We start from the raw sequence: 15,023 nt of genomic DNA on the forward strand, positions 1-15,023 counted from the left end.
GTGAAAAATATTGCCAAAAAATTTCCAAATAGCTGTTGAGACTGCAAGAGAATTTCCATGGTAGAGGCAAAGCTTTAAAGGCTCAGTCACTTTCTCAAAATTTTGAATGATCTCAAAGATAACATATTTGGATGATGTCACTTGAAATTAATGTTACTTATTCTTCATGTTCTAGCATAATCTTATATCCCTGCATTTATAAGACTTTGCTTTGCAGGGCACTGTTGGCATTACATGAAATCATCAGAGTGCTTAAAGTGAATACATAGCAGATAATGAAATTGAAGACTTACTTTTAAAAAAAGAACTTCCTTGCTATTATGAAATTTAATTTAAAAAATGAACTCAAAATTTCATTTCATTTTGCAATGAAATGATAATTGATTAAGGTAATTCCACAGATATTATCTAACTTGAATTCAATAAGATGTTTGACATCCAAAGATACTGTAACATAAGAAGTGGATGCAACAAGAAGCAGCAGTGAAAGGAAATAATCCCCAAAAGATTGCAAACAGTTCAGTTTTAAGCCTATTGCAGGCTAAATTAGTTTTATCGAGAAAATAAACATTTTGGACACGCTGTTTTGAACAGATGATATTGAAACAATGGGAAGATAAAGGGAAGAATCATGGAGCAACCTGAGTGCAGAAGGAACCCCCCCCCCCCAATGACAGAAAAGCAAGTTTCCTATCAGCAGGACAAAATGCGGAGATACCCCAGGGCTGACTCGGGAAGCAACACTGTTACGTCTTTGCAACAATTCGTCATAGTTACTTAGGAAATGGACTAATTAGTCCTTATGAAAAAGTTGGTTAATGAGGCTCAGGTTGTGTCATGTACCTATCTGGCTTTTTTCTCTCCTGTTGTTAAGTTTTTCCAGTAAAAACAGATAGAAAGAGCTTCTACCCTGCTCTGCTTCATTTCCTCCCAGAAATCCTAGAAACCACAAATCAAACTGATATCTGGGAAAGACCCAAAGGTATTCCTTGAGCTGATTCTAGTGTTCGGGAGCTGAATCACAATTACAGTTGCCTCATAACATGCAGGGCTAATAATCTGAATTTCAACATGCAATACTGCACCTGGAAACAAGGTTACACCACGTCCTTTTATTATTCCTCTTTTATTACCAAAAGCAAGACAATCCCAAGCATTATTTGAGCTGCTGTGTGCAGACTCTTCATGTATCACAGTGTAGAGCAGCTGTTGAGAAAGACAACTTGTGATCTACCCACTGCAGAACTGTGAGAAGATTGCCTCTGGCAACTAGCTTCCCTCAGAGGGCCTTTTGAATTTTTGATGATGGGAAAATCACTCTTTCAGCACAATCTCTACAAAAAAAAAAAAAAAAAAAAAAAAAAAAAAAAAAAAAAAAAAAAACCTATTTGCAGGAAAATGCTGAACAGTTACAAAAACTGTATCTGGAAGATTGCTCAAAAGGTCTTCTTGCATTGTCGTATTCTATGCACCAGCTATCAGCCACTTCCCATTCTCCGAAACATTAGAAGATGGACTGCTGACAGGAACACTCAAGACAGGTGAAGATGAGAGGCAGAACACGCAGCAACTCCAAGAGAAAAATCAAAGTAGCTGGGAAACACAGCAACTACTTAGGCTGAATATATGTGGTTCTGTGAAGAGCATTTTAAAGGACAATTATGACAGTATGAAACAGTGACAACTTCATTCTGAGTTGTTTGGGTTTTCTTTTAATAAATGGTCAAAGCTTCATAGATTATTTTTAACACTGGTAGTAACTTGAAAAAAAGCACTTATTTTCAAAGACTAGTGAAGTAAGTGAGTTAAAAAAAAATCTCGTAGTAGACAATCACATCAGAGATGACAAACTTCATAATGTCAATGATTAAGATAAGCAAGACCAACACAATCAATAAGCTAACAAACAGAGAGATTCCAGTTCAAGGGATTGCTGCTTGGCCAGACAGAAAAACGTATGAGTTTTGGTTTGATTCACATTTTTAATGCGCTACATATTACATTGTAATCACAGAAAACACTATATTAAATTATATTATATATATCTCCACTGGAAAAATAACAAGGTAACAAAACTAAACGTAAATTTGTTGTTTTGAAGTTTCTTTTGGATTAAACCACTGTGAATTCCATTCTGCCCATCTGAACAGTCACTTAAATAGAATGAACTGGAGTCCATCAATTCCAAGGGGTGATGCAATTTCAACTGCAGATTAGAGTGGCAAGCATCAAACAGTTTAATCTCACTAGATGACAGACAACTCAAGAAATATCACATGGGAGTTTAAAGTTAGCAAATGGCGGCTAGTAATTCCTCTGCTTCCTCCGTGCCACTGCCATGCGCAAAGCCTGAATAATCAAGTTTTCATTATTCAGGACATTGTAATCAGTCAATTTCACCAGTTTGTCAAAATTCTCTTCACTGAAACAGACCTCCCTTGTTGTAAATGGGGAAAGGATACTGCAAACATCAACTCTGCCTTCAGCCATCTCTTCAGGACTCCTTTCCACACCTGAGGGAAAAACCACAAGAGGCAACAGTAAGATTTTAACACAGCATGTAGTTATATCAATGATATAATTATACCAATTAAGTAATTTTAGGTAGAAAAGAGAGATTTGAAGGAGAAGTGATTAGCTCAGTATCATCATATATTTCAGATTCTGAATCAAGCCTCTGCCCAAGACTGAACTATACCCATGTAGCTGGGAATAAGAAAGCCATCCATTATCAGCAGAAGCACTTGTAGACCACTGCTTAGAAAACATGGAGTCTTTGTTGTTCAAACTAGAGATGAGGAAGCAGAAGGAAAACAATCTTGTACTGGAATAGCAATGCCTACTGGAAGTTTGGGAGAAATGATAACCCTCAGAGAGAGGACACAGTTCATACTTAAAAATAAATAAATGAATAAATAAAATTAAAAATAAAAAAATCCCAGTCCATTCAGTTCTGAATTGGGAAGAAGATAGTCTAGCAGACTACCACCAAAACCTATAGAATGTTTCGTTTCTTTTTGCAAGTATTGGTGCATAAGAAGTGTGTGTCAATATAGTATGACCGCTTGAGGACCTGCTACCCATGCTGTATATATTTTGGAAGATTTACCTTCTTGCTATCTCAAGCAATTCTTGTAGAATAAATGCCTGTTTTCATCCTAAATATATTAGATCAGTTTCTGTGGTTTGCTTGGTTCAGAGATACTAGTACAGAGTAGTTCTTTGTCAGCAATGAGACTACGTCAGCATTAGAAAGAATGTCAGAGATAACCAGTGAGAGGTTAGATATGAGATGGAGAAGGCACACCAGGCAAGTAACTCTTTATTAAAATTGGAAGATACAGGTGACTCACCAGGAGCTTTATAGTTCTTGAAAGTGTCGTTCACTAAGGGGAAGAAGAGCACTGTTGGAACTTGTGGACTGTCAGCATCTTCAAAAACATAACATTCCTTCAAGTTTTCCCTGTCTTCATCACTTATCTCAATTTTAGGAAACGGAATTCCTTGCCCCGATATGTATTTTGCAATCTGATCCAGAGGCTGAATGAATAAATAAAATAAAGAAAAAAAAAAATCACAGAAGATCCAGTACTCATTTTTTTTAAGTTCCAGCAGCTAACAGTTACAATCCAAGGCTTGAATTTTCTTCCTCTGGGAATATGTTAAGTTTCAGAAATATGATCTTAACCATACCATACATTACAACTTATTTATTTTTTCTTCATTGCTTCAGGCAAAACAAGAAAATACCCACTTTCTACAAACCTGCAAATAAAGCCAAAAGCCAGAGGACTGGTTTTGTGGTTCTAATTAAACAGTTTCTCTAAATGGGCTCAGGAGGGAAAGGAAATACAAAACTGCAAGAATGGAGAAGGAACCAATCAGTCTAGATACTCTGCACCACTGTCTTGACCTCTTCAATATTTGTCACTTCTCCAATCTTTCCATCTTCTGCATGGTTTGCAGTCATTTAAAAATGACTATTATCAACATATTTATATGTGACTATTTATCAACATACCTACTGATCTCATAAAGAAAACAGTTTGTTTAAACAGCTATATTTACTGTAAGTCTATGTTCATTTTTATAATTATCTCACTACATACGCAACATTAATTATCTTATTTGTCTTTATTAATCAAGTCCAGCTTCAGCTAGTCCATTTTTATAAGACTAACATGAGATAAACAAGCCCAGAACCACATAGATTTTTCCATGTAATCTGTTAAAATTTTGTAAGGACTCTGATTACCTTTGTAACTTTCTCAATTCAGAGGTAACCAAAAATCAATATCAGAGTACCTGGTAATTCCTTAATCATTCCCCTTCAAAAACCTTATGTCCACTGCAGCAAAGACTTTGATGATTTTAAAACACTAATATTCATCCACTGTCTCCGATCATCCTTCTTTGCTACTGAGAAATTAATCTAGTAATCTAAGTAATAAATCATCTTAATCAATACATATTGTAACAGCAAGCCCAGTGTGCTATTTTTCATCAACATACAATAGAAAAGCATACTGAGCATGCTAGCTACTGGAAAGGGTGTTGCAACATTATTGGCAGCTCCACCCATCAGTTCCATTTTTACCTTGAAGTAGAGCAATGTCCTCACCAGTATCTTTAATTCTGGAAATAATTTAAAGAATTCTTCATAGTAGTTCACTCTTTTGTTCATATCTCTTTGTCATAGCATCTACTGCCAGCCTTCTAGTTTAAGCAGAGGACTCTAAGGAAAGTTACCTGTCCTTCTAGAATATTGGTGACAATTTCTGACACAGAGAGGCAAAATCATCATCAAAGTGGTGGTAGAAACTAGAAAAAGATTAATTCTTCCCACTTCAGTACTGGAAAGTTAATCGTTTTAATTGATAAATGCTGTAGACTAAAACAGACACAAAGGAAAAGGATCCCAAATACCATCGGCTTTTCTTACCAGTGTTTGGGACCCCCCACTGTAGTTTAAATGCAGGATGACGTCCACTTCCCTTTTCAATCTCAAAAGTGGTGGGTAACTGGTATTGATGAAAAACCCAGTGTCAACCAGGGAGAGCTCATCATTAGCTGTTTCCATCAATTTATTTGGAAAGGAGTCTATTACTGTGTCTGAAACACACATATTTTTTGTCAGTAAGTAAAAAACAATATTCACTTTCTACAGAGAAACAATCAAAGAGGGAAGAACAGAGAATTCTGCCCTCAATTTCCCCTGCCTTTCTTTGCTGACTAACAATAGGCACTGATTTATAGGAATAAATGACATAGTACAGCTTTTTCATTCCTCCTTAGACACCTCATGCAGCTCCAGGCTATAAAGGGTAGACCCCCTAATTTTTTTTTTCCCAGGCTGAGTTTCTATTGTCCATTGCACAAAATCCCCAGTCAAACTGAATTTTTAAAGCACCGCTACCTCCCTACTGAAACAAAAATCTGAAATACATTTTAATTTGGCTGTCACTTCTTCCATTTGGGGGAACTTGGAGTTTCAGAAGTCAGCCCTATCTCTTCCTCTGCGTTGGAAATCCTAAGCAGATTCCCAAACCTAAACCTTCCAAAAATGCTGCTCAAAAACATGCTGTGTTACTGTGCCTTTCCAGGTAGAAAATCCATCACTCTCCAGGTACTTGCTGTGCATCTGTAAGCCTCTGATAAAATTGGGATACTGTGCAATGGTTGGGCGCCCCGTTAAGACATCTCGCAGAACAGAGGAGAAGGTGGATGAGGGACTGAGCATACACGTGTCTACCTCACAAGGATTCATGGACAGAAAGGGTTCTTCCTCTGCAAGAAAGAAAGTATTTCTGAGTTTAGGACACTTTTCACAAATAATCTATATCTAAAAACAAAAACAACAACAACAAGAAAAAGCATGAAACAACTACAGTTGCCACCATCTCCAATCGGAACGTAAACCAAATACAGCAATAAGCCCTGAAGCATGTACTACCAAATAAAACTCAGTTATACTGTGAATTAAATGTGACCTGCAGGCAGCAAGCTTCCAGGCACTAAGCACTACCTCACATTCCTTGAATGATGTGCACCTCCACTGCAGTGTGTGGTGCAGGGGAGAGCTGAGAGCCAAAAGATAAGTTAATAGCATTGGCCTTTGAACAGAACAATCCAGAAAACATGCTAGTATCACTTAGCTTTCAACATTATCCAACTTAGGGAGACAATCAAGCTGGTGGTGAAAAAAACCACAAAAATATCTCACCAATATCTTTTACTCTATCCCTGGTCCATCTGAACCAGAAATCCTCTGAATCAGCAGCCAAATTCCAGACATACATCACATCTATGGAAAATATACTACTCCACATGCCTGTAACATGAAAGAGAGAACATAAACTGATGGAATAGTTTTGGAAGAATTTTAATTGGTACATACCTTCAGTCATTCCCCTTTGATACTTCCTCTGTCCAGATGGCCATCTCTGTGGGCACGCTTCCTAAGTATGTGCTCACTAATATGGCCTCACACCTGCCTAACCTGTTTGCTGGTGCTTTCCCAGGGTTGTCCTCCACATGTAATATGCTCAAAAGCACCAGCCTCTTTCAAGTGGACCACCTTGCTTTCTATGCAATAGTCACCTTGCATGTAGCAGATCCGAGTCTCTGGGAGCCTCTTCACAAGCCTTCCCATAAAGAATTCACTTCCAAAATGTTCTGCACGGATAGATGCTCCATATTTCAGGAGACTGACTTCATAAGGAGTGAACTCCAACCACTCTATGGAGACAACAGCCAAATCATAAAAAGACAATAATGCATTAACTATGGCTACACAGAATAGGGCCAGAGAACAGGAGCAAATGAAACAGATGCTATCTAGCTCATGATATACTGGTTAGAACTATTGCTGTATCTCTATTGCTCACAGAACTAATGCCCTGAGAGAACGTTTCTTTCACTTCTAGGGTGGGTGGTCCTAGACTGTGAAGTCTTTAGATGCAGCAATCTTCTGCAGAAAAGCTTTATTCTGAATAAAATTATTAGCATTCCCCGTTAGTTCTACCCAAAAATGTGTATTGCTCATGTGTATCTTTGTTCCTTCAGGGCAGTCATGACAGTACTCAGCTGTTGATGTTAAATAAACACCATGAAAATCAATAACAGAGGAGATAGTAATTTTCCTGCCACTCGATCAAAAACTTCAAAGATCTTACTGTTCAAAATTGGAATAGGTGGAATCATCGCAAGAATTAATTTAATTTAAAAGTTGCAATTTATCCTGGTCACAAAAAAAGTGGCATCTTCTTTTGTATAAACATACTTTTGTTTCTGGCAATGTAGAGAAAAAAGCTTTTTGTTATTATAATGAATGGACTTATTGTACTATTGAAGCTGATTACATGCATTTAGATTACTTACATTATAAAAAAATTAAGAAATATAACCATTACCTCTGAATGCCTGAGCACTATAGTTGGACTTGAGGTTGATGGCCACATAAATGGGCAATGGGTTCTGCCCATTATCCACTGCCTGCCGCTGATCCGAGAGTCTGTGTTCATCTTTCTGGTTTTGATTAAAATTGGTTAAAGGAATGAGGTGACAAACAATTTGCATTTGAAATAATATCATGTGAATTATGATCTTTATCAGGTTCTCCTTCCTGTTTTAATCTCATTGGACTGTTCAGAAGTATCTGCTTTTATATATCCAAAATTCAGTTAAGTATCCATTAAGCAGCAGCTACAATATAGGGGTTCTCAAACAGTTCCCAGGAAGAAGTATGCGAGTAAGTGAAATGTAAGGTACTTTTTTGGCTGATGTGCATGGAACGAAGTTTATCATATTTTACTATGCTTTACAAGTACATTTATATGTAAGAATATATTGTATTGCACATGACAATACAAAACTTCCTGGTATAAACATAAATTAGAAGGAAACTTAAGTAATACTATTCTAAAAGTACAAATATTTCTATTAAAACTTGTCAAAATATTTAAAGAATGGTCTTTCCACTGAATCATCTTCCATATGAAAAAGCCTATAACTAAAGCTTGTGCCAGCGAAATACGTTATTTCTAATTTTTAAGTACCTATTCTAATCAGAATGTGTTTCAGAATATTTAATGTCCAAAGTGATGAGTTTACATTACGAAATAATCTTTTTCATATGGATTTTTTTTTTATTTTCTAGAAAAGAGAACACCTTTGACTGGACGCTACTGCTCCTTCAAGATAAACCTCACTTTGTAGTGAGAGAAGTGTTTTAATAATGAATCTCACTATTCAGCATATAATCAACCATTTGCACTAGTAGTGCAATCCCAAGATTAGTTGTGCCATCCCAAGATTAATTTTCTTTTCCTATGTAATTATAGACATTCATCAAATTTCTAGGAAAAAAAAAAAAAAAGAGTAATACCTTATCATGTAGCATGGATTCAATGACAAGCCCCCATAAGTCTATGAAAGACGTGTTACGTCCTTCTTTAACCCTCTCCATCAGGTCATTGTAGTAGTACTTCAAACAATCCAAGGAAAAACAGCAGATCTTGTTTTTTGTTACTTGCTTGCGAGCTTCCTTGATAGCCTCTTCCAGATATTTTTCTGACCAGTCAGCATCTTCATACAAGTTTGCCATTGTCCTGAAGAAACATTAGAAGAAAATATGAAAGAATGCTGTGGTTTGACTTCAGAAGACATTTGTGCAACGCGTTTGCCTGTTTCACTTCTTATGGGTTCACAAGTGAAAGCTAGATTCTCCTGAAATCCTTTCATTTTGAGAGCAAATACATCCTCTCCTAAATTTCCCTAATTTTGATGACAAGATCTCGTGGGCTCAAAAATAGCATGAGAAATTCAAGAAAAAAAAAAAAAATCTGGCAAGACTACTAAACAGATCCCCAGAAAACCCTACAAGTTTGCCCTAGACTTAATTTTTCCCCTAATATTGGCTTCTGCCTGTGATAGCACTAGGTAGTACTTGACATGTGTCCTGGACAATCCCTATTGTTCACTTGAAATCACAACGCAGACAAGTACACTGAAAACTCTACATGCATGCAGAGAAACTGAAAGAATACCTAGACAAACCTGTCATTAAGTTTTGGAGTGACTAACTCAACGCAAAAACTGTCTCCACTTCCAACAGAGTGTAGAGGAGTGAAACTGTCTAAAACCCATATAAATTTTTCACAGTTATTTACATTATGACATCAACTGCTGTATACCCACTGGGAGAAGCAAGCATTTATAATGAGCAACAACAGTTGCATTCTGTCTGAGGCTGGTAACTCAGCATCATTTGTTGGACCATCTTCAACAATATTAATTCTACTAGCCCCAAATACGTCTTTTACCAGAGGAAGATGCACTTTAAATCCAAAATGGAAGTGAGATTAACCAGCAAATGGCGGTCATAAATTCTTCTTCCCATCTTTCTTCAATTTCCAGTCTAAAGACAAATTCATTGCATTCAGTCTAAGGTATAATTGATAAAATATGAAAAGGTAATACAGCATTTACATGAAAATATCAGTCACAGACTGTGTCAATGTGGTGATGATTGATCTCTTATTGAGAACATTTGTTTCTTTGTTCTAAGTGAAAACGAGATATCACGGGGAAAACAGAAATGCTTTTGATTTACTGAGTGCATTCATTATAAACTGACAGTGCTGTACAAACAATCAACACTATCAGCAAAGAAAACATACAACTTACTAAGGCAATCCTCACCATGTGGTACCTGATAAACCACCAATGTAAGAAATGCAGTCTAACAGATTGAGTTTCTGGAGCCCCAGTAGGCTGCCATACATCGCTGTCAGTGACCTCGTCCCGCCCCCAGTCGTCGTGATGGCCACCACTGGCACCTGTCCAACACAGCAAGGCAGAAAGGCAGAGAAAGCCATGTGTGTATTAGAGACAAGACATTGTAATGCTGAAATTAAGTAACAGTTTAGATGCACTGATGTAAGCAATGACATCACTTTGTGCAAAAGGATGTGATGCAAAAGGCTTCTGTTGCCACCATCTGACTGACAGGGGAGGCAAAGTTCATGTTTTACCCACCTGGATTGGGTGGGGGGGAGGCTATTTACTTAATATATAATTGGAAATCAACCTCATCACCCTGGAATTCTTCTCAACATGTATCATTAGAGGCAATCATAAAAAAAAATACAGGATTTGCCATGGTAAAGCTGATTAAGGATCTGTGATTCTGCCTCTAACAATGATCAGTGTCTCAGAAGAATGCAGAGCACCCTGTAATCAGTCAAACCGCCCAACAGCCAAAGCCTTCCTGACCTCAAGCCAGCAATTACCTCATGTCCTGAGGCACAAGCATTGATAGGGTTGTTTATTTTTCCTTCTTAAATTCCAGGTGCAATTGAAGAGACTATTCTTCTCTTAATCTTTTCCTAATCTAGTATGCCATTTGCTTCCGTTAACATGTTCCATGCTGTTTGGGAAATGTTTACACCTTTCCGTTATTAACTTCTAATTTCATCAACAGATCTACTGTTCTGAAGTCACTGAACAGAGCTTGAAGAAAAAATATTTCTCCCATCCCAAAAAATTCAAAAAACAGTTCTACCCTACACTTGCTATGAGCTCAACCTCTAGTTGAAATTACAAAATAATTACAAAATAATAAGGAAAAATCTTAAAAAAGAAAAAAAAGAAAAAAAAACTTAAAATCAGAATAAATTCAAAAAATACATTTTTTTTTCTCTTTACCTTTTCCAATCTCTTTCAACATAAATTAAAATGCTAGTGATGGCTTTGAGCTGAAAATGTTTTTTAAGAGTTTACAAGGGAGATATTATCAAAATTTTGAGATTAAGTACATGAAAAGCAGATCCAGAGTAACGAGTTCTTTTCAAAAGTGAAATTTGGTCTTATCATTTCAGTCTTATCATTTCAACCGTTTGCCCCAAGAAACCATAGACAGTTAAGTAAAAAGTTTTCTATTCCTTTTCACTGTCAGCTAAAGAGGATTCTTGCAATTGTTATGTTTAGAGTTCTTGATTTTCAGCAACGTAACTGGGTTTAAGCCATTACAAAGCTTATGATTCAAATGTGGAAGGAAGAACAGGGATTACAGTGACAAAGCTCAATTTATAATCAAAAGTTCCACCTATACATCTCAACTGTGCTACAAGATTCAATCTTTTTTTTCCAGCTGGACAGTTTTATTCCAGTAAGCATTTTCCCACATTATCTTTTCTGCTACAGACTCAGCCCAAAACACTTTTAATTCCCATATCTGAGAAAACATAGCTTTCTCATCTCAGAATTTTCAGGAAAGCTCTGAACTCTTCTGCAGGAAAGCCTTGCCTCTGCTACTGAGATAGACCATGCAGTTTCCCAAACAGCATCCCCCTGCTTTCCCATGTATGCCCAACAAAAATATTCCTCCTGAGACCCACGAGCAGCATCAAAAATTATCAGGAATGGGTTAAACTGGAGAGCTGTGGAGAAGTCTTGGAGTCTGTAAAGGCACATCCTGCATTCTCCATGCTGCTGCAGAGACCAACCACTGCTTCTCTTGGTTACCTCTTGCTCTAGACAGCAGGCCTGCTCTAGAAAAATAGTGTTAACTAAGCTGCTTTATTATTTCTTGTCTCAGTTTGTGAGCCAAGCTCTGATTCCTGGAGAGAAGTTGCCACCGGGGATCACATGGCTTGCCTCATGCTCCTTCAGATCCTCCTCCAAATTAAGGATCTTCTTCAGAGCAGCAGCAACATATTTCTTTCTTTTCAGCAGGAAGTCTTGCTCCTCCCTGCACAGGCTGTACCCCAGACGCACATCCAGATCTCCTGAGCTGGAACAGGCAATGGGACAAATCAATACGTGCATCAGCTATAGCCAGTATCAGGACCTGTAAGGGGAAGTAGTCTGCAAATTCCATAAACAAACATTGCCAAGTCTGCATGTTGAACAAAGAACAGAATAAACATTTTTACTGCCAGCAAGAGGTAGCAATGATAAGCTTCCAAGGTACTTTAGATCTCTTGTGAGTGGGAGCACAAAAGTAAAGATACACGGGCCAGAGAAAGATCACCAAAAAAGGGTGGCTTTTTTTCTGTATCCATTCCATTCTATCACCATGACATCCAAGAAAACTCAAATGACACCAGTGTTGTCCTCACGTTTAGTCAGCTCACTAACATCTGAAAGCAGAGGTCCTGTCAAGATGTGTAACGGAGCTTGTAACTCAGGACAAGTCCCACAGCATCACAACGCTCTGCTCAGACTGTCTTATGAAATCCAGACAGCACTTGGAATGCTTTACAGAGCTGTCTGTCTTTGCTTATGGAAATGTGTCAGATAAACAGGTGAGTAGCACTAGGCAGTTTGTGTGATGCTCAGAGTGAGTGTGTTTTTCTCTGCAGCATTCCGCCTGTATTACTTTATGGTGGTCTTTTCACCTGTGCTTACAGATAAGCTCATTCATAGCTATACAGATACTTAATGCCTTTTACCAGTGTGATTTCTAGCTAAGCGTTTATGAACTTAATCTTGCAAATATATGACTATCCACCATTTTTTCCCTGTGAGCAGCCATGCTGAATTTTATCCCTTGAGAAACGTGAAACACAAGCCAAGGGCTTTGCAGAAGAGAAAGCACAAAACCAAACAGCAAATAATTTTTTTTGTGCTTTCCCAAGAAGTAAATTTGCTTAGTACAGAAAACAAAACACAACAAACAAACAAAAAGTGTTCTCAATACTGCTCAAATCTTTTGTGTCACACCACCCTCTGGTGGCCGCAAATTCTATTCTGAACATACCTTCACTAATGCCTAGGAACACAAAAGTCTGAAGGGTTGTTGTTAGTATTTTCTGCACTCCAGTAAATTTGGTACATGCCAGATTAACTTTGAAAATAAAATAAGGTGATTTGATTGACCTCCTAAAAGCAAACAACTGTCCTAGAGGTAGACAAAAAACTCTAGCACTTCTTGTTCTTCACTTGCTAAGTCTCTAGGATTTACACTTCAACAGATTTTGTAAAGGGCTGAGATTGAACAGGAGGCTCTCTTATCCATGCCCTACATTTATCTACACAAACTCCTCCTATGCTCTGTAAATTGATGTTACTTCCCTTTTGCATGTCACCCAAGAGTAAGAACGGTGTAAACAGTATCAAGTTTTCATTTGTACCATAAAACCTCATTCTCTTCAGTGTTATCCGTCATTGGCACCAATATGTTCCCATTAACTGCTAGTGAGAGATGCATCTGGTCAGGTCCCAGTACACATTTTGCTAAGTGAAGCAGGAGAAGGAACATCTGTTGTTTTTCTAGTGACTTTGCATAGTCAAAGAGGGATAGAGTTTATTTAATCCATTAGATCTGACTATTGATATAAAGGGGTAACAAAGTTAATATGAAAAAAGCATAATTTTATTCATGTCTAAGAATGGCGGCTGTAAAATAAACTAACTTACTCTGAAAATAAAAACGTAGAAAGACTCAAACTTATATTGTCTTGCACAACCCTGTAACCATAACATACTTGTACTTACCTCGGGCACCACCTGAGTACAGGACAAAACACTCACGTGGTAAGTTTTCCTCTCTCCACTGTCTAGAGAAAAAACCCTAGATAATTGTTTACAGTAATCCTGGACACTTGGATAAAAGGAGGCTATCTTACCATTTTCTTGATGTCAAGTACAACTCAAAGGATTGATCCTAGAAATGAAGAAAACAAAGTTAATTGCCAATAAATTTTAAAAATAGTTATCCCCTCCTTTCAGCTTAGGCAAGGAATGAGGTTCTCAAAAGATAATTCACATGTTTGGGAGTATTATTTTGGTACAATTAAACAAACTCTGTTCTGGAATCAAATTCTCTCTTATCTAATAAGACTGCCTGGGACAATGAACTCACACGTAACACTCAGCATGCACGCCTAGAGCAAGAACCACCAAATAGCCTCATTGAAAAATATTACAAATACTACAAAAAATGTTACAAAACATTACAAACCATTCTCTTAACACCAATACTGAGGTAAGATCTGAATTAAGCTCATATTCTGAGCTGCCTTTTAATTAATAGCCATTGTGAAATTATTCTAATAACAAATTGTGGAACACATGTGCGTATGGCCATCTTTTTTTTTCCCTTGAAACTCCTTAATTCTAATTTTGGTATGTAGATTCGCAAAGATTAAGCAATTACTACAGTGATTGCTACCATCTGTTTCATGAAAGTGAATATGACAACCTTTATTATTTTTAAACACTTTCAGCAAATATCTATATAATCTAACACAGCAATTTTTCTCTCTTGGTGACCTTATTTCTAGCAGGACAAAATTAAGAAAAGTTCTAAAATATTTATTTCAAAAATGTTCTCGAGCACTCACCTCTTCTACTGTTATTTCCTTCTGCAAAGGGAGTGAATTCAGAGGAAAAGAGAGGACTCCATATTCCTGAGTTCCATTTTTGTCAGCCAGCTGAAATAATGCGAAAAGCAGCAGGGATGCACATGAAAAGTTTGTAATCTCTAGCACTTCTGCTTTTAAGAAGACTGGTTGGCTTCATTTTTTTTTTCTGCTAATGTCACGATGGTTAATTCTAACATACAGAAGAGGAATGTACCTCTTCTGGTAACATGATGTCCAGTCTTGTCTGGTCATTTATGATGCAATGAAATACAATGATCTGAAGGCCGGGTTCATAGCCCAGGGAAATCTTCTGGCTTCCTTCATGGGATCCTTTCACTGTGAACATAAGCTCCAGATCTAAATATAAAGGCAGGAAACAAAAATTAATTTAACTATTCCAAGCAAACATACATAATTGATAACTGAATTATGTTTTTACCCTGCATGCTTTTTGTCTGATTTTTCTTATACCTCAATGATAAAGTAAACTTTGGGTGACCAAAATAAATCAAAAACTAATATAGAAACACTTGGTAGACCTTGGTATAAGTCATTAATAAACAGAAATCACACACTTTTGAAATGCTATTATGTTATTACACTTCCCATGAATAAGTAAAACAGAAACTTAGACTTAAAGGAGTGTTAGTTTAA

At 37.1% G+C, this 15,023-nt stretch overlaps 1 protein-coding gene across 1 annotated transcript in view; it reads right to left on the bottom strand.

Annotated features, from left to right (window-relative positions):
* Nucleotides 1-2,299: 2,299 nt before the first annotated feature.
* Nucleotides 2,300-15,023, bottom strand: part of LOC122177472 (cytosolic phospholipase A2 epsilon-like) — a 30,960-nt gene continuing 18,236 nt past the window's right edge. Inside the window, exons 9-21 of the mRNA XM_042866861.1 lie at nt 14,584-14,726; nt 14,349-14,438; nt 13,632-13,669; nt 11,659-11,794; nt 9,703-9,839; nt 8,387-8,609; nt 7,413-7,527; nt 6,601-6,738; nt 6,224-6,331; nt 5,596-5,787; nt 4,943-5,112; nt 3,354-3,540; nt 2,300-2,513 (exon numbers count right to left, since the gene is read on the bottom strand). Coding sequence (XP_042722795.1) covers nt 2,305-2,513; nt 3,354-3,540; nt 4,943-5,112; nt 5,596-5,787; nt 6,224-6,331; nt 6,601-6,738; nt 7,413-7,527; nt 8,387-8,609; nt 9,703-9,839; nt 11,659-11,794; nt 13,632-13,669; nt 14,349-14,438; nt 14,584-14,726 — 1,886 coding nt within the window. The 3' untranslated portion in view covers nt 2,300-2,304. The remainder of the gene's footprint in view (nt 2,514-3,353; nt 3,541-4,942; nt 5,113-5,595; nt 5,788-6,223; nt 6,332-6,600; nt 6,739-7,412; nt 7,528-8,386; nt 8,610-9,702; nt 9,840-11,658; nt 11,795-13,631; nt 13,670-14,348; nt 14,439-14,583; nt 14,727-15,023) is intronic.

Source organism: Lagopus leucura, unplaced genomic scaffold, assembly GCF_019238085.1.
Source record: "Lagopus leucura isolate 7727_CA_CO unplaced genomic scaffold, USGS_WTPT01 Super-Scaffold_1, whole genome shotgun sequence".
Lineage (NCBI taxonomy): Eukaryota > Metazoa > Chordata > Aves > Galliformes > Phasianidae > Lagopus > Lagopus leucura.